General features: G+C 46.7%; 1 protein-coding gene across 2 annotated transcripts in view; it reads right to left on the reverse strand.

Moving 5' to 3' along the window:
- Positions 1–2953: 2953 nt before the first annotated feature.
- The window catches only part of kidins220a (kinase D-interacting substrate 220a), a 104905-nt gene continuing 84184 nt past the window's right edge, over positions 2954–23674 (reverse strand). The window contains exons 27-33 of one of the 2 annotated variants that reach the window (XM_063184131.1): positions 19424–19453; positions 13281–13436; positions 11859–11957; positions 8753–9016; positions 5511–5889; positions 4526–5274; positions 2954–3554 (exon numbers count right to left, since the gene is read on the reverse strand). In XM_063184131.1, the coding sequence (XP_063040201.1) occupies positions 3312–3554; positions 4526–5274; positions 5511–5889; positions 8753–9016; positions 11859–11957; positions 13281–13436; positions 19424–19453 (1920 nt within the window). In that variant the 3' untranslated portion in view covers positions 2954–3311. The remainder of the gene's footprint in view (positions 3555–4525; positions 5275–5510; positions 5890–8752; positions 9017–11858; positions 11958–13280; positions 13437–19423; positions 19454–23674) is intronic. The other variant, XM_063184130.1, reaches the window with a different exon arrangement.

Here is a 23674-nt window from a genome sequence, read left to right on the forward strand (position 1 = left end):
CCATCTGCCTCTACTGTAGACTGTACATCTAGGGAACAGGACTGTAGTCTGAAGCTTACTTCTTACTACAATAGCGTGAAATGTCATGTGGTCTGTGGTATGCAGTGTCCCCTGTATCCATCGATGACCTGACCTTATTGCAAGCTAGATGTGGTCTGAACTTTTGCTTGGCGCAGTAGGCTATCCACTGTAGATAACCATAGAAGAGCTAAGGAGTAAACCCTGAAATAATTTGATTTGAGAAGACTTCAGGTGTGGTGTGTACCCTGTAGTACGACCACTACTCACGCGTAAATTGTCAGTGGTCCTCTTCATCCATCACTGGGGTGAAAGAGCCTGTTTCAGGACCCACTCACCCGTGACCACGTTGGCCAGATAATTTGACAGGTTACCTCAACAGTCTGGCTTCCAGTTCCTTCCCTCAGGGAAATTGGCTACAGTATTGGGTGAACAGCAACACAGACCTGTTGACTGGTGAAAATGGTCTTCACTCCTTGACAGCTAAAATTGGTCACGTTAACATTTACTGCGAGTTAGTTGAATGCCACAGATTTGTGCGTGAAGGACAGCGTTATATTGTGAAGCGGTTCATTCACTTCCCATGACGAATCAAACCAAATTCATATACTACATGGCTGTGGGCGTCAACAAGCCAGCAGTAAAGCAAGACCACCTTGCAGTCGCCACGCGTAAACAACGCTGTTCCAAATCTATAAGTCAACCGAGCAGTTTGTCAAATGAATGAACATTAAATAATAGACCTCTGTGTCCATCCTAAATGGTGTTTTGAAATGTCTATCACGGTTGTTTTCATGTTCATGTCAAAGCGCTATGTTCATGCTTTATCAGAAAAATAAAACGACTTTTGTAAGTCCATGCTCGCATATGCGTTGTATGACTGTTTACGTTATTGCCGCTTTATGTGGGATGTATGACATACGGAACATCACACCAAATCATCTGGTAACTTCCTGTGACATAAACATTTCATATCTCTTGTTAGGAGCTCGCCACACAGAGCACTCTCTTCCGCGCGTCAATATTTTGGAGAAGTGTGCCACCTACTGGTTGCAATTTTGGCCCCACGCATGTTGCTTGTCCTCTCTCCTTAAATATGTTTAATGTAAATAAGGTTTTTAATCAACAATGTCTTCCCACGTCAAATAACTCAAGAAATATAATAAATCCAGCATTTTTCTTTTTATTGCCAAACATGTTTATGAAATTGGTAGAACATCAATCAAGGCAACACACAGAGCATGCAAACCACTTCACATTACAACAGCACAATATCCACTTCTTCCTTCCACACACCAATCTAGCTCACAACATTTAGTCTTTAATTGTGAATGGCAAAGGGGAGTCATACCATTTGAAAAAAAAATCAGGCAGCATGGGACATCAAATTCATTTGAACAGCAAGGAATGCTGTCAATAAAGACCAGTAACTTTCAAGGGTTCGCACGCAGGGGTTGTCAAAGAGGGAAAACCTGTTTACTTTTTGCAATCCAACACATCAGGAAAAATATTGCACCGTAGGCCCTACCACAACACGTCACATACACACATCACATTAGCACACCCAACACAACACAACACAACACAACACATCGTACCGTCACAGTTCACAACTCAAACAGAAATCACACAAAAAACCTTCAGTAACTTTTAAATCGCTCTCATCCTCATTTCACAGTTAAGACCGATGACCGTCATGGCAAAAGTATACGAGTGGCTACGGTCATCCCTTAATGAAATCATTGCAATATCTCTACAGATCACACTTAGTCAAAAAAAAAACCATCCTCTTGGAAATGTTTAGTCAATCACATCAAAGCACTCATAAAAATGTTTCCATTACAAAGATTAAGTTCTTTTTTTCATCAAATTTGATTCAAAGATTCAATTTCAAAGATTTGAAGCGAAGAGATGATGACTGTACTATTGAGGCATGAAACACTAACTCTCTCCTCAGTAAGGGTAGAAACGCCACCTCTCTCCTCAGTAAGGGTAGAAACGCCACCTCTCTCCTCAGTACGGCTAGAAACGCCACCTCTCTCCTCAGTAAGGGTAGAAACACCACCTCTCTCCTCAGTCAGGGTAGAAACACCACCTCTCTCCTCAGTAAGGCTAGAAACACCACCTCTCTCCTCAGTAAGGCTAGAGAGAAGTCTACCTCCTTCTAAATTAGGGGTGTAAATCACAGCCTCCATGACGATACGAAACAGTATCGATTTCTTAAAGCAGGGATTCGATTATTTTCAATACTTAAGAATGCCCCACGATACGATACGATTCTATTCGATTCGACTTTTTTCCAATTACTTTTCTACTTCTTTTATGTTATGGAGCCAGGGCATTGGACAGGGGCCAGCGATTAGATTGTTTTCGATACTTAAGAGTGCCCCACCATGCGATACGATTCGATTAAATCGTTGGCCGTAGGATCGATACATTTCAAATGATTATTTACAGCCCTATTCTTAATACACAGATATTAGATAGCACAAGATATCAATGCTCAAGACGGGTGTAGTAGTAAGCACTCCACCCATCCTCCTGCATGTCTCAAACGCCACTGTCCTCCTCAGTTGCTCCACAACACGCTGTTCTGTTTGATCAGTGTTGTGTCGTTAGGAGCCACCCCACAAGTTGAGCTCCAAAACCATTATAACGCACGCGTGCGTGCGTGCGTGCGTGCGTGTGTGTGTGTGTGTGTGTGTGAATGTGTGATTTGAGAGAGTCTGATTTGATTTACATATCAATTTCATATCAAGGTGGTCTATTCATGCTTAACACCTGCAAACTGGCCAAATGCTGCTGAAAATTCAGTTTGACTGGTAGAAAAGAACAACTTACTAGCCACTTTGACAGGTAGTCAGTGTGTGTGGCTGGAAAGATTTAATATCTACTAGCCACAAATTGTCTAGTGATGAAAAAAGTTAATTTATAGCCCTGTGCATAAGGCCAGGAATTTGGTGTGACGACCCTGATGTAACATAGTCAGGCCACGCCCTCCTAGTGACACAACACCTTCGGCATTGCTTCTAGTCAGGCCAAGAGCAATGTAAATATCGTTTCTGATCTCATTAAAAATCGGGAACTCCACCCACTTTGTCGGAAACCAGTTAATCCGTAGAAAACCTAGGGAGGCGGGCCAACCATGCCGTTTGGGAAACATTAACTGTTATGCTCTTGGTCAGACCAAGTCTCGAACAGATTTGAAAGTCGATCATAATCAGGATAGATGTAACAGCCAATTGGCAGCTAATCTGGACGAGACAGGTCATCTTTGACGGCACATCGGGTTCTCACAGGACGCTCTCCCGCTCCTCGTCCGCGTGTCCGTCCGCGGCAGCGGCGCTCCTCTTCCTGTGCAGGGCGGCCCTGAGGTTCTGGTTGTGCAGCAGGGCCGTGGTGGTGATGGAGGTGGTGGGGTTGCTGGAGCCGGGGCTGATGATGATGGGGGGGCTGTCGATGGCGAGGTTGCTGCTGCTCCCCATGTTGGTGGTGGTGGAGGTGGGGGTGATGGTCTCATGCAAGGCATGCGCATGCTGGGATGCAAGAAGATTACAAGAATTTATTATCATTGACAAACAATCTGAAAAACTGACCACACTGCATGGCTCATGAGCCTATGAAGTGTAAACATTAGAATAAATATGAAATGGCCCAGTACCAGGATTTCCCCCAGCACTTTGCAGTTTAAGCGGCCATCTTTACAACAAGCACCTGCCACCTTGACTATAGGTCAACTGAAAAGATTTTGTATTGCAAATGTAATTTTTCAAGTTGCTTTGCAATCCATTATTGAAGCCATCCATTATTTGGGGTTTCATGTCTTATTTAGAATTAATCTGCACAAAATAGCCTTTCCAATGGCGGTCGTATGTCACTGATACCAGCCAACCCCCACCCATCCACCTTCACTAACAAACATTCTGTGGGGCACAATGAGTACTTAACCTCCAGAGATCCCATAAATAAGCCCATGCCCCTAAATAAAGTTAGCCTGGGAACTCCCATACTGCCTTTAGTTCTACACAATCGTTTCGATCTGAAAGACAGTATGGCGAGGATGACTCATAACGTACAAGATCATGGGATCTGTGTCATAATGGCCAAGCATTCCGACCTTAACAGTTTCTCTGCCCAATCAGAGAGCAGGGCAGTGTGTCATAATAGCCAAGTATTCCGGCCCCATACAGAATTTACAATAGGCAACTCCCCAGACCTAATCTCACTTGTGATTAGGTCTGGTGTTAACCAGGCAAAAATAAAGTCCCCCCTAAAATCCCTATAAGCAACCCAATGCAACCATTATCCATTGAAAGAACATTATTTTCAGTTCAGTTCATGGGTGAGTTTCTCGAGAGCATTGTTGCTGACCACTTAGCAACTTAGTAGGGTTGCCAATGTGGAAATTGCATTGCAACCACCTACATAAGTCGCGACACTGTCGAGAAACTCACCCCAGTTCAGTTCAGTTCCAGTTTCAGTTTCAGTTTCAGTTTCAGCAGTTCACCTGGGAGTTGTTGGTGCTGCTGCTGTTGTTGTTGATTGCGCCGCTGCTGGCGGAGCGATTGAGGTTGGCGTTGGGGGTTGGTGTTGGTGTTCCTGTTGGCGTTGGTGTTTGTGTTGGCGTTGACCAGTTCTCCTCGGGGCTGCTGCTGGCGGAGCGGTTGAAGATGACCTTGGTGGGTGTCGGGGCTGGCGTTGGCCAGTTCTCCTCGGGGCTGCTGGCCATGGCGATGCTACTGGCCTCCGACGCGGCCTCGGAGCAGATGGACATGCGCATCACGTCCTGCTGCAGGCCGCTCAGGTTCCGGGGCAGCGCGTGCTTCCTCAGCAGCAGGGGCACCTCCTCCTCCTCCTCCTCGGCCTCGGGTCCGGGCTGTAGCATCTCCAGGGCGGCCAGCGGGTCGTCAGGCATCCCCTTGGGGTCGGCTTTCTCCGGCTCGGAGTCGGCGTCCTGCAGCGAGTGGTCGGAGGAGCTCCCGCTGGAGCGATGACCCGAGTCTGATGATTCCTTCTTGTCTAGCACGGCCTCGGACAGGTATTCCGCCTTGGCCCTGGCCAGCAGCAGTGGGATGCTCTCTGGTGGGCGATGTGTTTCCGCCTCCTGCTGCTGCCTCCTCCTCTCCTCTCTGCTGAGGAGCGGGGTGCTGCTGTCCGACTCCTCCTCCTCCTCGTCGCTGCCGGGCACCTGGTGGTAGCGCAGCCCCTTGGACTTGCGGCTCAGCAGCGCCCTGGCGTTGGCTGCCGCGGCGGCACCTAGTAGTAGTAGTAGTAGAGTAGAGTGACTTAATTGATCCCCGGGGGACGGTGTCGAGCTTACATATAATGCCCACATGGACATCTCAAGACACATGTAATGCAGGTAATAGTCACAAAGACTACAGAAAAAATAAAAAAGGCAAATGTGCAAAAACATATTCTGTGAGTTGGGGTAGACAAAATGCGCAAAACCATACTCTGTTAGTTGAGGTAGTTCGTGGTGTGGAAATTACCTGCGGCGTCTGCCTTCTCGTCCTCCTCGGTGATGGGGTCCAGCTGGGCGTCCCCGTCGCACGTGTCCGTGACTTTGGAGCGGCCCTTGGGGAAGGGCTTGCTGCCGCCGCGGCCCTCGGCTGCCTGCTGCTGCTCGCCCTCCTTGGCGGTGTCGCTCTCGGCCCCGGCGGCGGCGGGCGGGAGTAAGGGGTAGGGCGGAACCGGAACAGGGGGGCGCTCGGCTCCCGTGCCCAGGCCCTCTATCTGGGCCATCTGGGCGATGTACTCCTGGTAGGCGTTGCGGTACTCCGCCTGCTGCTTGTCGGTCAGCTTGCAGATGTCATTGGAGGACTCCTGGGAGTTCAGGCTGGTCATGCTGGAGCGGTGATTGGGGGGGGCCTAAGGCCGTGACAGAAAAGAGAGAGCAAAGATGAGACCACGTCTACATCAGGAATAATAATAAATTAAGCTACATTGTAAATATTATGAAGAACTAACAATGTATAATACTTAGCTGGAAGATTATTAAATTATCTACAATGTCTAAAAGTACAGTATATTCTGTGATTTACGGCAATCAGTGGAACGTTACCCTGCCATCCCAAGCGAGTGTCGGGCGAGATTTCCTCGTCATGACTGACATTCTAAGATAGAGTTTTGCCGGTTCAAAGAGTCGCCGATCACAATTCGTAGATATCAAACACTGATTTACGACTCAAAATAGAACGTCTGACATTGTCTCTCTTCTCAGGGATAAGATTGAAAGTATGCTTCAAAGAGTGAATATACAGTAGGAATGAGTTGTATATGTGTGCATCTGCCTGCATTCGTACAAAGTTACAACTCTACTGTGCATGTGAATGGAGGAGCCTATAATGTAGTGTTTCTCAACGGGGGCTCTACAGCCCCCAAAGGGGAGTTGGGGAGCCCTAGGGGGGCGTTGAGAAGGATACAGCTGAGAGGGGGCTGTGCTTAGTTGCCATTGGGGGGCATTAGTCCATTTTATTTTTTTATAACCAGGGGGGCATTGGCAGGCTTATGATGAGGCCAAGGGGCCGCTGGTTGGCCGTTGGAGGCTTTTGATGAGGTCTAGAGAGTGTTTATTAAAAAAAGGTTGAGAACCACTTATATTAAGGCTGTAACTGAAAAGGGGAGTAGGGGAGTAGACAAGTGCTGGTGGTGTTGGGAGCATACATTGGGCACATGCATGACTTGTGTAGGGATGTACACATGTGCAAAATTGGTTGATTAGTATAACAGTTCATGGTAACTGAAAAAGCTGTAACGGCTGGTATTGAAAACGGGGAAGATATGAGGGAGAGTATTGATGCGGATGGTGGTGTCATCTGACACATATCTCCCTTTCATGCACCCTTGAGAGAGAGAGAGAGAGAGAGAGAGAGAGAGAGAGAGAGAGAGAGAGAGAGAGAGAGAGAGAGATGAGAGAGAGAGAAGGAGAGAGAGAGAGAGAGAGAGAGAGAGAGAGAGAGAGAGAGAGAGAGAGAGAGAGATGAGAGAGAGAACAAGAGCGAGAGAGAGATATGAGAGAGAGAGAGAGAGAGAGAGAGAGAGAGAGAGAGAGAGAGAGAGAGAGACACACACACACACACGGTCTTTCTACGTGGTCATCAGGCTGGCCATTCACTTCCTCCATGTAGCGAGGTTAATTAGTTTCTCACCCGAAACCCTCAACTTGTGGATATTTTAGTCTAGTATTCTAATCAGCACAAGTATTCACGTATGATACCTAGAAGTTATAGATTTAGCAGAAATTTTAAAATGAGTATGTTTGATAAAACATTATGAACAGTGTCAAATGCTCTATTTAAGTCCAAGAAAACGGCACCGGCACAATCATTTTTATCTAGATGGGATTTGTTCTTTTCCAGTGCAGTCTTAGTAGAACGGTGAGGACAAAACCCAAACAGCATTGGGTGTTTGACTATTACTGAGGAATATAATGATTTGTTTGTAAACCCGGTTTTCAATCATTTTTGAGATGACAGGTAAAATGGTCTGGTCTAATTGGTTTGATATTATTCATATCAGTTTTATCGCCCACTTTAAATACAGGGGCAACAGTGGCCAATTTCCATGCCTTAGGATTTTATTTTTTTTATAGATAAGTTGATGATGTGCGTCACGAGTGGGGTGCAAGCGCCTCCTTGTGTAATTTTAGAATGTCGGTATCTAGTCTTAAGTATCTTTAGCTTTAACGTCTTTAGCTTTGGAGTTGTCCAAGGCAGTTATGCAATGGTTAGTACTGAAACTGCAACTGGCCAGTAGAGTGTTCATCTGACACATGCGACAGCCTCTCCCTTCTTTTCCTCCACACGGCCATCAGGCGCGGCTACTCACTTCCTCCACACAGAGCAGAGCAGAGTAGAGGAGGGGAGGAGGTCAGTTAGTTTCTCACCCAAAACCCGCAGGCTATTTTCTGCTCCTGCTGAGGCCTCTGAAATACAGAAGCTGAGCCAGAGGGGTGAAGTATATGCAGGTCATCTGGCATAGCGGGCATTTCCCGGTGGGCCCCGCACAATTCCTTATTTTTATTTGTAAATCTATGGAAACTGGTAAATAAGACTATATTGGTACAATCAAGTGTGTGTGTGTGTGTGTGTGTGTGTGTGTGTGTGTGTGTGTGTGTGTGTGTGTGTGTGTGTGTGTGTGTGTGTGTGTGTGTGTGTGTGTGTGTTCAGTCGGTTCTGCACCGCTAATTAAGGTGGGGCCCCTTTAAGCCAATAGTGCCCGGGCCCTATTTCTCCCCCGGTCTCTCAGCCCTGAGTATATGAACTCGCTACTGCTACTGCTACTGCCCGCCACACAGGAAGGAGTGAGCTTGCTGCTGCCGGCGGTCAGTCACATGTATGAAAGCACTCTCGCACTACACAAAAGTGTCTGACTGTGCATGTATGTATAAATGTGCACTGCACACCCGTTGTCTGAAGGAGAAGTGAGAGAATGACTGAGCAGTTGTTGTTGTTGCGAAGGCTCAGTGTATTTGTTATTGTGAGAGAGTCCATGAATGTGGCATGCAAAAATTCCTTATTTGTTAATCTATGGAAACTGGCATAAGACTATATTGGTATAATGTGTGTGTGTGTGTGTGTGTGTGTGTGTGTGTGTGTGTGTGTGTGTGTGTGTGTGTGTGTGTGTGTGTGTGTGTGTGTGTGTGTGTGTGTGTGCAGTATGTACGCGTGTGAGTATATGCATGCATGCGTGCGTGCGTGTGTGTTGTGCATGTGTGTGTGTGTCTCCTTACCGTCCAGTGTGCGTTGGTTTGCTTCTGTGGTTCCTCCAGGCCCACAGCGCTGAGCTCCTCAAAGCTGAGATTGAGGCTGTATCGCATGGCCGGGTCTGCGCTGAGCGCTGCGCTGGGTGGCCCCCCCACCCCCGGGGCCCCCCGCCTGCTGCAGCTGCCGTCCTCTACAGCGCCCCCTATGCTGCCCAGCTCGCTCCCCGCATGGGACTCGTCATGCATGGGCATGTGCATCGGCTGCATCTCGGCACTGCGCTGTTCCATAACCTAACAAGGATGCCAGAAAAAAAATAGTACACAGCATTACAAGACATATTTAAGCTGACTCTACAGTAGTACCTGATAGACAAGTAAAGACGTAAGTGCTAGCTCAAGGGGATAGGTAGTATCGAGACAGGGTTTTTATTGCGAAGGACAACCATCGCCTACCACCTTAACTGGGTCCCCTGCAAAGATGAGTGCTTTGTGTTGTGTATGTCATTTCACAAAAGAATGATACTTTCACAGGGGTTCATATTATATTTCATATGGAAATGCACAACTGAAGTCTTTTCTGTGATGATAATCATGGGTACATTCCAATATGCAGACTTACGTCCTCCACTTTTGTTTGTGGCCTCGCATGTTGCTGATGCCCTGCCTCCATGGAGAAAACAATAACGTATCCCCGCTGTCAGCCTAGCCACAACAACTTTTGGGGGCCTTTCTTCATTCATCATCCCAATTACAAATGAGGAAATTACATTAGAATTGTGCATTTGGCCCTACCGTGGCTGATATGGTAGGGCACACGTTTATCACTCGGCCGACCCGGGTTCGATTCCCAGTCCGGGTCCTTTGCCGGTCCTTTCCCATCTCTCTCTCCCAGCTCGCTTCCTGTCTCTCCTTCACTGTCCTGTCTCACAAAAACCAATAAAGGCTGAAAAGCCCCAAAAAATACTGAAAAAAAAGAATTGTGCTTTTGCAAGATATTTAATTAATTTTCTGTCATCGGTGGCATCATCATGAGGTCACAAGCAGGCAAGTGAGCAAGGGAGGACGGAAGTCTGCATATTGGAATGTACCCCATGTGTCTCTGACTCTTGACAAACCTTGACAAGTAAGTATTCTGTGGGAATCACTGACTGATAGTATTGAGACTGGCCCGTGGTGTTAGGGAAGCCGTGCCTAATGTTTAGAGAGGTGGTCTTTGGATCAGAGGGTTGCAGGTTCGAATCCCATCCTTACCAGCAGAAAGAATATGTGCGCCTATACCTCCATTCAAAGCTGTAGGACTTTGCTACAGCTTTGCTTTGGCATCTAACCTCACATCGCTCCAGGGACTGTAACCAACACCCTGTAATAACTGCAAACTCCTTTATCCAATTTCACTCACAAAATTGTTGTATGTTGTGTAATGTGTTGAGTTTGAACACAGCATACGTGGTTATGTTTTTGTGTAATGGTGGGCTTATAATCACTGTGGGCATTTCAATATGTACACTCCCGTCCTCCACTTGTGCTTGTGGAATCGCCCTGCCTCCTGGCCCCTACTCCATGGAGAAATAAATTAAGTTTCCCAGCTGTCAGCCTAGCCACAACAACTTTTGAGGGGCTGTTTTTCATTCACCATCCCAATTACAAATGAGAAAATGACATTAGAATTGTGCTTTTTTGCTTTTTTGATATTATAATTTTGCAAGAATTATAATTTTCTGTCGTCAGTGACATCATCATGAGGTCACTAGCAGGCAAGTGAGCAAGGAAGGACTGGAGTGTGCATATTGGAATGCACCGACGGTGTCAAAGACATACATCTGAAATCAATAGAGAAAGCTGAAAAGTAACAGTGAACCGAAGCAGAAAGAAAGCAAGTCATGTTTTTTGTAAGAGCGAATCGAAGCAGCAAGTCAAATTCTTTTTAGAGACATTTGTGAGTGAAGATGTAGTTTTTCCTCCGGCTTGTGATGGCTGCCAGTCACAGTCACGGTGGCCACACACACAAAGACGCGCACACACACACGCAGACAGACACAGACACACACACAAAGACACACAGACACACAGAGACACAGAGACACACAGACACACACACAGACACAGACACACACACAGCAGTCCTGCTCGATTATGCCTCATCCCTCAAACCAGATGGACATGTTTTTGTCAGCAGGAAAAAAGGACAGTTACGTCTGATTTTTAAAAAAAGTAAAAAATAAAAGTTACAAAAAATCCAAAGTGCAGTTTTTCAGATGTTTGGCTGGAGCGGCGCGTCCTCTGCAGCCTCTGACAATAACCCTCCTTCATCCAGACAGACGTCCACCATCTTGGGCCAGATGGCCGACTCGCTGCGCTGGCAACACGACATGGGGCTTTTCACTTTTTAGTGGTGTGTGTGTGTGTGTGTGTGTGTGTGCACTCTGTGTGCAGTGTGCACCAATGGAAACCTGATCAACACGGCTACATGTGTTGCTGATTCCAACCACGCAGGCAGGCAGGCAGGCAGGCAGGCAGGCACGCAGGCACGCACGCACGCACGCACGCACGCTCGTGCAGACACACACACACACACACTCGTGCAGACACACACACACACACACACACACACACACACACACACACACACACACACACACACGCACACACACACACACACACACACACACACACACACACACACACGCACACACACACACACACACACACACACACACACACACACACACACACACACACACACACACACACAAGGCCTACTGTGGGAGGATTATGGAGACAACTCAGAAGAGATTTAGGGCGAATTAAGATGTTTTCTGTGTCCCGGGCTAAATTCTCCCCACCAACAGGCAAACAAAGTCACAAGGTGCTGATGTATTGATACATATGTGAAGGGAAGTAGCCGTATCACAGAAGACATAAAATATGCAGTTCATGGAGTACGGTGGTCGTGGTAGTACTGTGTGTTGTGTTGTGTTGTGTTGTGTTGTGTTGTGTTGTGTTGTGTTGTGTTGTGTTGTGTTGTGTTGTGTTGTGTTGTGTTGTGTTGTGTTGTGTTGTGTTGTGTTGTGTTGTGTTGTGTTGTGTTGTGTTGTGTTGTGTTGTGTTGGCCCGTGTGTGTGTGCGTCTTCACCATTGCTCTGAAGAGCTGCCAGTCACCAAAGTTCATGTTCATTTCGTTCTTGAGCTCATCCAGGTTGCACTGTGACAACACTCTCCCGTTCACGTTGGCCTACGGTGCGGGGGAAGAGACAAACAGAGCACAGCAGCGACGCCATGTTAGTGCTGATGTCTACAAGTCCCTCGTGCTCTAAAACAGTGTTTCCCAATCTTTTTTGTTCTGCGTACCCCCTGAGTCATTAAGTCGTATGACAAGTACCCCCTCACTCACGCTCTACATCTGTTCCTTTATCCCAATGTGACTACACGCCATACACAACATGCCATTGTTATTTGGCCTATTGCATTTTACCATGTACCACCTGCAATGTTCTTGCGGACCCCTTGTCGTATACGTACCCCTGGTTGGGAAACACTGCTCTAGAAGGCCATGGCTGTGTGTCATACAAAACAACGTGCTTTCCGCTGAGCACTTGTGGATGTTATCTGTCAAGGAGCCAACACACTACAACTTTGTGTGAGATTCAACTGTCACACGTACACACACACTGTTTATTTTAACGCATTTCCTGAGAGAGAGAGGAAGCAACAACAAAAGCAAGCTTCACATCAAAACCTCAAGCAAATCGTTTTTTAACTTGCAATTTGATTGTAATACTGATATGACAGCACAAATAATAACATGACAGCTGTTAAATTAAAAAAATAAAAATAATAATAAATGAACAAAATGATTGAAAATATAGTTGGTTTGCAATGGTTGCTTATATATCACAAACCCTGTTCTTCATGCAATTGTGAAATGTATATAATGTAATCAGGTTGGTTATGTTTATATAATGTGACAGACACAGTTGCTCATGCAATATTTGTAATGTTTTGTGTGATGCAATTGGAGTCTATTGTCATGCAATGTTTGGGCTCTATACATAATGCAACAACATTGCAGTGCATGCAGACAGGGTTTGTCTCTAATGTTTACATTACATAGTTGATGCAATTTTTCCTGCAATATTTGTGATGTGTTTATAACCTAGTTGACAGCAATTCTTCATGCAAAGTTTGTCATGTTAATAAACTGTAACAAGTTCTTCACACTTGCGATCTATTGCTTGTGCCGTGTTGTTTTTTTTACCCATGTGATATCTGTATAATGGTTAATAGTCATAGACTTGGGCGAATATGACAAATGTAGAATGAAGAACTGCTAGTTATTTTAACAAACACAGCACAGTTCTTTACATAATGCACACAGAGGATTCCTGTGTGTGTGTGTGAGAGTGTGAGTGTGAGTGTGAGTGTGTGTGTGTGTGTGTGTGTGTGTGTGTGTGTGTGTGTGTGTGTGTGTGTGTGTGTGTGTGTGTGTGTGTGTGTGTGTGTGTGTGTGTGTGTGTGTGTGTGTGTATGTGTATGCGTGTGTGTGTGATCTCCAGACCTTCTTGATCGTGGTGGTGTACTGCTCCAGCATGCTGGGGTCCAGTCCCTCGACCTGCTTGAGGCGATCGCACATGGCGTCAGTGCCCAGGGAGCTGAGGGGCGCCCAGGGGGCAGAGGGCACAGCGGAGGCAGCAGCAGCAGAACCTGCAAGGGCCTAGTCACCAAACACCAAAGCAGCCATTAAAAGAGTCCGTCTCCATCCATTAATCTATTATTCGAGATGTCAAAAACCTGGTTCAGAAGTAAAACCACTGCCACAGTTTCCATGCCACAGTTTCCATGCAACACTGGCGACTTTAATGACCGACTGGCCAACCTGTCTTGAGTACTCATTGTATCCCTGAATCGCGGAGCGTTGTGGATGTCATGATTTTGCATGCGCCGCCGCCGTATCCGCGTCCCAGACGCGTAAGGCCTTTTGTGTTAACGCGATAACTTTTGAAAGGATGGATGGATTTGCCCTAGGGTGGTTTCATGAACTGATTAGATTTTGGAGGTCAACACTTTCAGGATGGCTGAATTCAAGATGGCTGATTTTTTGTTTAGCCCATAACTTCTGACCGGGTGGATGGGTTTGCTCCAAATTTTTTGGCTTTGTTTTTACAACGGTTGTTAGGTTTTAAGCCTATGCACAGCACTGATCTATGTATATTAATATATACAGCACGTTTATAAAAAGGTGACAAGAGTGGTGGGAATGATGGGGGACTGAAAGCATCACGGATATACCTTTAGCAGTCCGAGACGACTCCATAGGCCTAGTTGTGATTTAGAGTTGGTTGGATCAAATTTGTGGCAGGGTGTTAACTTTCTGAACCCAGGAATACTCGATACCTCTGCGCAACAATATCACACATTCACTCAACAGAAAAAGGGAGAGGGAAGACGGCCGAGTTAAAATGCTAAACCGAGAGGATGCAGTTTTTGTCAAGCCAAGAAAGGGAAACAAATAACAGCTCAAAGGTGCAAAACTGCCCAAAATAAAACACTAACTCACTAACAAAAATGGTGGCCGTTTATCAGTGCAGGCACCTGGGAGGAAATGGTGAGGTGAGGTGAGGTGGGGGGGTTGAGGCCCAGCATTGCATCCAAAAAGGACTTGGGCCTGCTGCTGTTGCTAACGTGGCTAAAAATACAGAGATTCTGATCGCACACACACACACACACACACACACACACACACACACACACACACACACACACACACACACACACACACACACACACACACACACACACACACACACACACACCGGGCGCAGTGCACAAGGTGCAGAGAAGTCACTGTTTAAGTGTAATTTGTTTTGCACGTGGGGGCATACTGGTCGGTGTTCTTAAACAAACAAAACAGGCCACACACACACACAAACACACACACACACACACACACACACACACACACACACACACACACACACACACACACACACACACACACACACACACACACACACACACACACACACACACACACACACACACACGCCTATAAAAATAGCCCCTCCATACAGGTGTTGCTTGCTTGCTCGCTGCTATATCTGCTGGCAGTCAGCTTGCAGGCCTCCCGCTGAGCTGGGGAGCCTCACACTGCGGCAGCCACTCGTCTGACCACAGCACCTGGTCTGCTGTGTACGTGTGTACGTGTGTACGTGTGTACGTGTGTGTGTGTGTGTGTGTGTGTGTGTGTGTGTGTGTGTGTACGTGTGTGTGTGTACGTGTGTGTGTGTACGTGTGTGTGTGTGTGTGTGTGTGTGTGTGTGTGTGTGTGTGTGTCAGTGCCTGGCTGAGCTGTGCTGTGTGTGTGTGCGACCACATGAAGGTTATAGAAAGAGATGGGAAGGGAGCATGTGGTTGGGCCAGTCTATAGTCCTCTGCACCCCCCCCCCTTCCCACCACCAACCACCACCTTTTCCCCCTGCTCTCACCTCTATATCTCCTCTCCAAGCCACCTTCTCTGCTCTCCTCTCCTCTGTGCAGGCCAGGGCTGCTACTGATAATCAAGTGGTAAATGCCACCAGCCCTCTCTCTCTCTTTCTTTTCCTCTTTCACTCTCTATATCTATCCCACTACTATGTGGCTGGTGGTTCATCTCTCTCTCTCTCTCTCTCTCTCTCTCTCTCTCTCTCTCTCTCTCTCTCTCTCTCTCTGTCTCTCTCTCTCGTTCTCTCTCTCTCTCTCTCTCTCTCTCTCTCTCTTCCTATGTGGCTGGTGGTTCATCTCTTCATCTCTCTCTCTCTCTCTCCCCCCCCCTCACCAGGAGCTTGCTGTGTTCCCCACAGGCCGTTGGGGTCTGATAAGGCAAAGGAAGGGGAGAGCACACGCAGAGGCAGAGGCAGGCAGGGGAAAGCAGGCAGCCTGAGTGACCCTCTGGACCCGAACAGGATGCTTCCTATCAGCAGCTAGGAGGAACTAAGACCTCTTGCTTTTGGGTGGGGAGGGGAAAAAACTAAACACAAATACAGCAGCGGGGCAGGCCACTGGAAAGCAATGATAATATTATATGGGGCGACTCTGCTGCTGCTGAGGACGCTGCTGCTGCGATGCACTTCTGTCCAGGCTCCCAAAAGGAGAGACTGACATCCATATACAGTACATATACAAATGTATAGATGTATAGAGAACCATGCTATGAAACTTGATCCATGGCCTCCCTAACATCAGGACAGACCTGAAAACGTAGTGATACTGTGACATTTTTGAAAAGAAAGCTCATATTACAGCTCCCCTTGAGTTTAATGATTGAGTTTTACCATTCTCCTGTACTTCCAGACGTTTTCTGAGTATGGCAGTGCACATTTTATCTCCAAGCTAGCCTTTAACATTGAATCCTATGAGACCAGCTAGCTGCCAGCTGGTCTCATAGGATTCAATGTTAATCGCTAGCATGGAGGCAAAATGTGCACTGCCATACTCTGAGAACATTTGAAAGTACAGGAGAAAGGTAAAACTCAATCCAAACGGGAGGTTATATATGAGCTTATTTCCAAAATTGGCACAGTATCACTTTAAGGTGAAATGTGAAATGTCTTCAAGCTTCACGAAAGAAGTCCAGTTCTTTGACTTCACATGAAAATGCTAAATGTGAACCATCTCACGCTTATCCATGGAGAGCCTATTTAATAATATATTTAAGCATTGCATATTTTTGGAAAAAAAAAAGATATAAAACCACACATCAATACTGATGACTGACAGGGCTATGTATGAGGTGCCATAAAATCCCCCTGGGTGTCTTGCACAGACACAGGGACAAAGGGAGCTGGCATCCTCAGGATCCATCCGTACAGTAACCGCCAGACACCAGCCAGACAGATGTACTGGTGGGAAGGGAACAGGGATGTGTGTGTGTGTGTGTGTGTGTGTGTGTGTGTGTGTGTGTGTGTGTGTGTGTGTGTGTGTGTGTGTGTGTGTGTGTGTGTGTGTGTGTGTGACGACCCGTATTCCAGATCTCAGGGATGTAATGGCCACCGACTGATACGCCATCATGAGACGGAGATGGGGTTGTGGTGGTGATGGGGAGGGGACATTTGGTGTGTGTGTGTGTTTAGAGGGAGTTCAGGGTCTCTGCAATAGCAGCTTAATGACTCACACTCACATGCGCACACACATGCGCACACACACATGCGCACACACACACACACACACACACACACACACACACACACACACACACACACACACACACACACACACACACACACACACACACACACACAGCCTCCTCATCTGAGAGAGCGGCTGATTTAATCACCCTATTCATTTGCCAATAAAAACGGTGACAGCTGGGAGGATTCATATTTGGGAGGTGTGTGTGAGGTGTGTCCCTGTGTACTGTGTGGCAGTGTGTGTGTGTGTGTGTGTGCTTGTGTGTTTGTGTGAGTGTGCCTGTATTATTTGTGTGTGTGTGTGTGTGTGTGTGTGTGTGTGTGTGTGTGTGTGTGTGTGTGTGTGTGTGTGTGTGTGTGTGTGTGTGTGTAGTGTACGTGTTTGTGTGAGTGTGCTTATATTATTTGTGCAAGTGTGTGCATGTTTGTGTGTGCATGTTTGTGTGTGTGTGTGTGTGTGTGCGCGTGTGTGTGTGTGTGTGTGTGTGTGTGTGTGTGTGTGTGTGTGTGTGTGTGTGTGTGTGTGTGTGTGTGTGTGTGTGTGTGCGCGCGCGTGTATGTGCATGCGTGCGCACATGCGTCCATGTGAGTGTGTGTCTACTGAATTTACAGTAGCAGACTGGAGCAGTGCTCTGTACTGCACAGTGGGAGCCTGCGGGAGAGTGGCCAGAGACGAGCATTACTCAGCCACAGTATCAACGCTAGCATCTCATTTCCACAGCCGGCTGCATCTCCATATTTACTTCCCGGGCTGAACTGGGAGAGAAATAGGGCCTGGGCACTTTTGGCTTAAAGGGACCCCTCATTCTTAGCCTTGAAGAACTGACTCACAGGTAGGCCGGCACCCTCGTTTTTTCTAACATTTCTGAACATAGGGGCCCACGAGGGTGCGGGGCCTGCCGGGAAATGCCCGCTATGCCAGATGGCCAGTCCAGCCCTGTTTACTTCATTTGGTGGCAGTGAATATGCTGCAAACACTGACAACTTCTGTGGTATTGGAGCAGAGAAGAGTTAGCATCGGGTAAACAGAGTGGACTTGCCATCATTGGCACTGTGCTGCGTGTATTACAGCAGCAGCATATTGGACATCACACATTACACATACATTTAAATAAGATTGAGAAGATTTGACATACAGTGTAGTCAACCATTATTCGTTAACCGAAAAAAGCTCTTTCTTTGCCTCTTCATGGTTGAACTAAATTGCATGTGCTTGGGCATCAATACATTTTCCGTAAAATATTATTAACCCCAAACATTCCACTGTACAAATGCTTGGCAACACTTTATTTAAGTGTTACATCTGTTAGCACTAATACAAACAATGTATTTGTATAAGTAACGTGTAAGACATGTACTAAGCAAAATCAAACATTTGTGTTTGGCATGTATTCGCAAATGTCTTGTTCATGGACAATAACGGTAGGGACACAGATGCGAATTTGGCCAAGCGAAGCGAACTTCGCCATTCATTCCTATGAGAGGTGAAGGCAAGCGAAAGCAAGCGAACAGGAGCAAAGCGAAATTATAAAAGAAAGTTTAATGTTGTGCAAATGTGGAGCGAATTCGCCTGCTGCGGCCCAATCAAATCAACAACATAACTGTAACATAACATTCCATTTGATTCGCCACGACGACCTGATGACAGTTGAATTTCGCCTCTCTTCGCTTCGCTCGCTTCGCCTCCTATGTGTCCCTACCGTAAGGGATTTATTACCAATTTAACCTTAGTCAGGACCTAGTAGGCCTTAGCTTTTGCTTAGTACATGTCTTACAAGTTAATTATGCAGGGATCAACACTGTATGTATTAGTGCTAATAGATGTAACACTAAAATTAAGTGTTACCAAATGCTTTTGTCAGCAAGACGGCAATTTGTCAGAGAGCTGAGAACACAAACAATTGCTGGCCACACAGTATTTTAGAAACATTTGTAAACATATTTTAGTGACATATTTACACATGAATAATAATATAATAATATAATACTGTATAACGTGCAGTACATGTCAGTAGAACAACAGGTTTTTCAACTAATAAAAAGATCAAACCAGTGAGTGAGAGAGAGAAGCAGAGCATCACTCTATTGCTAGCGTGGACAAAGGGAAAACAAAAAGGGTGTATTGGCAGTGCACACTAACACTAGGAGACAGCCAGTGATGGTTTCCAAGCAGCATGCTGAGTGAGTGATAGAAAACAACAGACAGGCAAAAAAGAGGAGAGAGAGAGAAAAATAGAGAGAAAGAGAAATTGTCTGTGTGTGTGAGAGACAGAGAGAGAGAGAGAGAGAGAGAGAGAGAGAGAGAGAGAGAGAGAGAGAGAGAGAGAGAGAGAGAGAGATAAATAGATAGATAGATAGATAGACAGAGACAGAGAGAGATATATACTTAGAGTTGAGAGAGAGAGAGAGAGAGAGAGAGAGGAAGAGAGAGAAATAGAGAGAAAATAGAGAGAAAGAGAGAGAGAGAGAGAGTGTTAGTTGGCTACAGTGGAAAAGCAGACAGGTGGGTTGATCAAAGTCCAGAGGGGGCCAGTACCTGCTTGGCTTTGGCAGCTTGGGTCTTTAACTGCGTTAGAAAGAGAGAGAGAGAGAGAGAGAGAGAGAGAGAGAGAGAGAGAGAGAGAGAGAGAGAGAGAGAGAGAGAGAGAGAGAGAGAGAGAGAGAGAGAGAGAGAGAGAGAGAAATGGAGATGAGAGAGATGAATGGTGGGAAACAGACAGACAGACAGACCGGGAGAGAACATCAGGACACCTGCTCCAGTCATTGTGGTGAAAGACAGACACAAGGCGTAGCAGGGACAACATTAACATGACACAACGCCAGATGATCCATGCCAGTCAGTCACTCTCACTGGACACAGAAGCACAGGCACCTGGGAGGTCCACACAGAGCCGCTGACAGCTTTTGCTGGGCCCAGGACAAAGTCATCTGAAAGTGTCCCTCATCCAATACATACAATATAATGAAAACCCAATTCTGGGCCCCCTCTCTCATCGGGCCCGGGTCAACTTCCATGTGTCCACACACCTGCTAAAACGTTCCATTTAGATAAGAAAAAACATTTTTGAATTTGCTTATTAACAAAAACACACTTTTGAATCTGCGTATTGAGAAAAAAGCACTTTGGAAATCTGCTTATTAGGAAACATTGAAACTTTTAAGCCTCCTTAGGAGGAGTTCATGGCTCTTCATTTCTCTGCGAAGCTGCAGATTTCTAATCTCTATAGTCCACGGACTACCCCTTAAAGACGACCCACGTGTCATCGTAGTTAAGGCTGTTCAAGTTATCCGCGGGCACAGAAGCTGAGAAATGTAAAGGTTTTTTTTTCTCTGATTCTTTTCCCGCCCAACCGAAGTGAGAACGAGGGAATTTCATAGAAAAAAAGAAATGCAGAAGTTCTATCACGAGGAAGCCTTAAAAAAAAAAAAACACAGCCAGCCCAGCCCAGCCCACCCCACCCAGATAGGCGGGTGAGAAAGCACTGCCTGTGATAAGACAGTAATTACAGAGAAAGCAGAGAGAGAGAGAGAGAGAGAGAGAGAGAGAGAGAGAGAGAGAGAGAGAGAGAGAGAGAGAGAGAGAGAGAGGAGAAGGAAAGGAGTGACAGGGGAGGAGAAGGGGAGGAGGAAGAGGAGGAGGAAGGGGTGTCTAGAAAAAGTAACACAGTAGTAAGAAGCGTGAGACGGAGAGAACAGAGACGAAACAGAAAGACACACAGACAAAGAGAAAAAAGACAGAAAGACAGACAAAGAGAAAAAAGAAAGAAAGAAAGAAAGAAAGAAAGAAAGAAAGAAAGAAAGAAAGAAAGAAAGACATGTGAGAATTAGAAAGGCACAGACAAAAGAGTCACAGAGAAACGCACAGATGAGACAGAGAGAGTGAGAGACACAGAGGAAATGAGGTAAAGAGGAAAAGAGGGATGAAGCAAAGAAGAGAGGAGAGAATATATAGGCAGCTACATGAGAGAGAGGGGGAGAAGAGAAAGAGGGAGGGGGTGTGGAAGAAGAGAGAGAGAAAAAAGAAGTAGAGAACATGCAGGACAGAGAGAGGCAGAGAGATAGAGAGAATGAAACGAGAGAGAGAGAGAGAGGCAGAGGGAGGCAGAGAGAGAGAGAGAGAGAGAGAGAGAGAGAGAGAGAGAGAGAGAGGCAGAGAGAGACGGGCACAGACAGAAAGAGAGAGAGAGAGAGAGAGAGAGAGAGAGAGAGAGAGAGAGAGACTAAAGACGAGAGAGAGAGAGAGAGAGAGAGAGAGAGAGAGAGAGAGAGAGAGAGAGAGACAGAGAGAGAGAGAGAGAGAGAGAGAGAGAGAAAAGAGAGAGAGAGAGAGAGAGAGAGAGAGAGAGAGAGAGAGAGAGAGAGAGAGAGAGAGAGAGAGAGAGAGAGAGAGAGAAGCAGAGGCAGAGAGAGAGAGAAGCAGAGGCAGAGAGAAGGGAAGCGTCTCGTGAAGGAGATAAGGGCGGCCGGCGCGCTGCATTGTGCACATGGCCCCACTGCTGATGGTAATCCCTCTGACAGAGGAAGCCAGCCTACACTATCAGCAGCCAATTACAGCACACTGCCCAGAGGACAACAGAGCAGAACAGATAGAGAGCAGAGAGCAGAGAGGGGGAGAGGAGAGAGAGAGAGAGAGAGAGAGAGAGAGAGAGAGAGAGAGAGAGAGAGAGAGAGAGAGAGAGAGCAGAGAGAGCGAGCGAGAGAGAGAGAAGGAGCTATTGAGGAGGACCAGGGACAGGAAATGAAAGAGAGCCCTCAATGAGAGAGGGGAGCTGTGAAAGAGATGGAGAAATAAAGAAAGGAGGAGGACACACAAAGAACGAAATAGCGAAAGAATGAAAGAGGTGAGAAAAGAAGACGAAGAAGAAGAGGAGGGGTGCTGAGAATGAGATGGAGGTGGAATGGGGATGGTGGATTGGGGGTATAAATGACCAGTTTCCTGTATGGCTGTATGGCAATTGTTAAGCTGCTGCAGTCACCCTGTAGTCAGCAAGAGAGAGAGCGCTGAGAGGAAACCTGATAGCTCTCTAGCTGAGGAAAGGAAAGGAAAGGAAAGGAGGAAGAAGGCAGAGCAGGGGGCTAGAGGAAAAGAGAGAGCAGAGGAAATAAGATTTAGAAGGAAAAAAGGTGAAGAGAGGAAAGCAGAGAGAGAAAAAGAACGCTGGAAAGAAGAGATGAGAAGGGAGGGGGAGGATGTGGAAGTGGTGATGGTGCTGTGAAAAAAGAACAGAGGAAGAGAAAGAGTGCAACAGGAGGGATGAAGAGTGAGGGGGTAAGGGAGGAAAGCAGAGTGAGAAGCAAAAGTAGAAGAGAAGGGATGGATGGAAGAAGGATTCAGTGGTGGGGAGAGGAGAGGTGAAACAGAGTGAATAGAGTGTGAAAGAGAGCAAATAAGAAGCTAGAGGTAGTTGGGGACAATACTAAGTAAAGAAAGCAAAGTAATAAAGCAAAGTGAAGAGGAGAGAGAGAGTAGATAGGCAGCGGTGAGAATGAGGGGATGATGACACCGTGAGTGGTGACAGGAGAGGTGAAAAAGATAGGGGGGAAAAAAGAAGGGAAGAGAAGGATGGCAGAGCAGTGCAGTATGGAGATGGGAGGACAAGTAGACAGAGAGAAAGTGGGGATGGAGAAAGAGTGGTAGAGAGAGAGAGAGAGAGAGAGAGAGAGAGACAGACAGACAGACAGACAGACAGACAGAGACAGAGAGATGGAAGAAGAGATGGAAGGAGAGAGAGGGGGGTATAGAGAGCAAGAGAGGTAAAAAAAGAGAAAAGCTAGAAAAGAAGGGATGAGAATGAGAGGTGGATGAGGAGCAGTAGCAGTGGAAGATGGGAGGCGGGTGTCCTGTGTGTTCCCAGGGAGAGCAGGATGCCGGCGGGTAGTGCCGATGTCAGATGGGCCGAGACGAGAGAGAGAGAGAGAGAGAGAGAGAGAGAGAGAGAGAGAGAGAGAGAGAGAGAGAGAGAGAGAGAGAGAGAGAGAGAGAGAGAGAGAGAGAGAGAGAGAGAGGAACCGGCATTCCATTGTCGCCTTCTTTATCACTTCACATCTGTTCTCTGTTCCCTCTCTATGCTGTCTTCGCACTCCTCAAGCTCGCACGCACGCACGCACGCATACATACACACACGCAAACGCACGCGCGCACACACACACACACACACACACACACACACAGTCTTCTGCAGGCATAAAACACACACTGTCAGACACTAACACGAGCATCAACACAAATATGCGGTCACACACACACACACACACACACACACACACACACACACACACACACACACACACACACACACACACACACACACACACACACACACACACACACACACACACACACACACACACACACACACACACACACCTGCAAACGCAGACACATGCACACACAAAGACAGAGTGACAGACAGAGTGACACACAGATAATCATACACACACGCACGCACACACACGCGCGCACACACACACACACACACACACACACCCGTGAGCATGTACAAATACATACACACACACATGCACACACCATGCACTATAACTCAATAACCCATTTGCCCAGACCCGTTCACACACATATAACCATGACACACCAATCTACCATGCAGACATCCTCCAGCCATCCTGATGCAAACAATGCACAGCTACAGCTCCTCCATGCCATGTAAAAAAGCCCTGCTCTGTTCAATGTAATTGGCCAGGAATGTCCTGAATGTAAGGGGTTGAGGGGGGGGTGATAAGTTAAGACACTGTGGCAACTCAAAAACAGCCCTAACGCTTTCAGCAA

Source organism: Engraulis encrasicolus, chromosome 19 (genome assembly GCF_034702125.1).
Source record: "Engraulis encrasicolus isolate BLACKSEA-1 chromosome 19, IST_EnEncr_1.0, whole genome shotgun sequence".
Classification (NCBI taxonomy): Eukaryota; Metazoa; Chordata; class Actinopteri; order Clupeiformes; family Engraulidae; genus Engraulis; species Engraulis encrasicolus.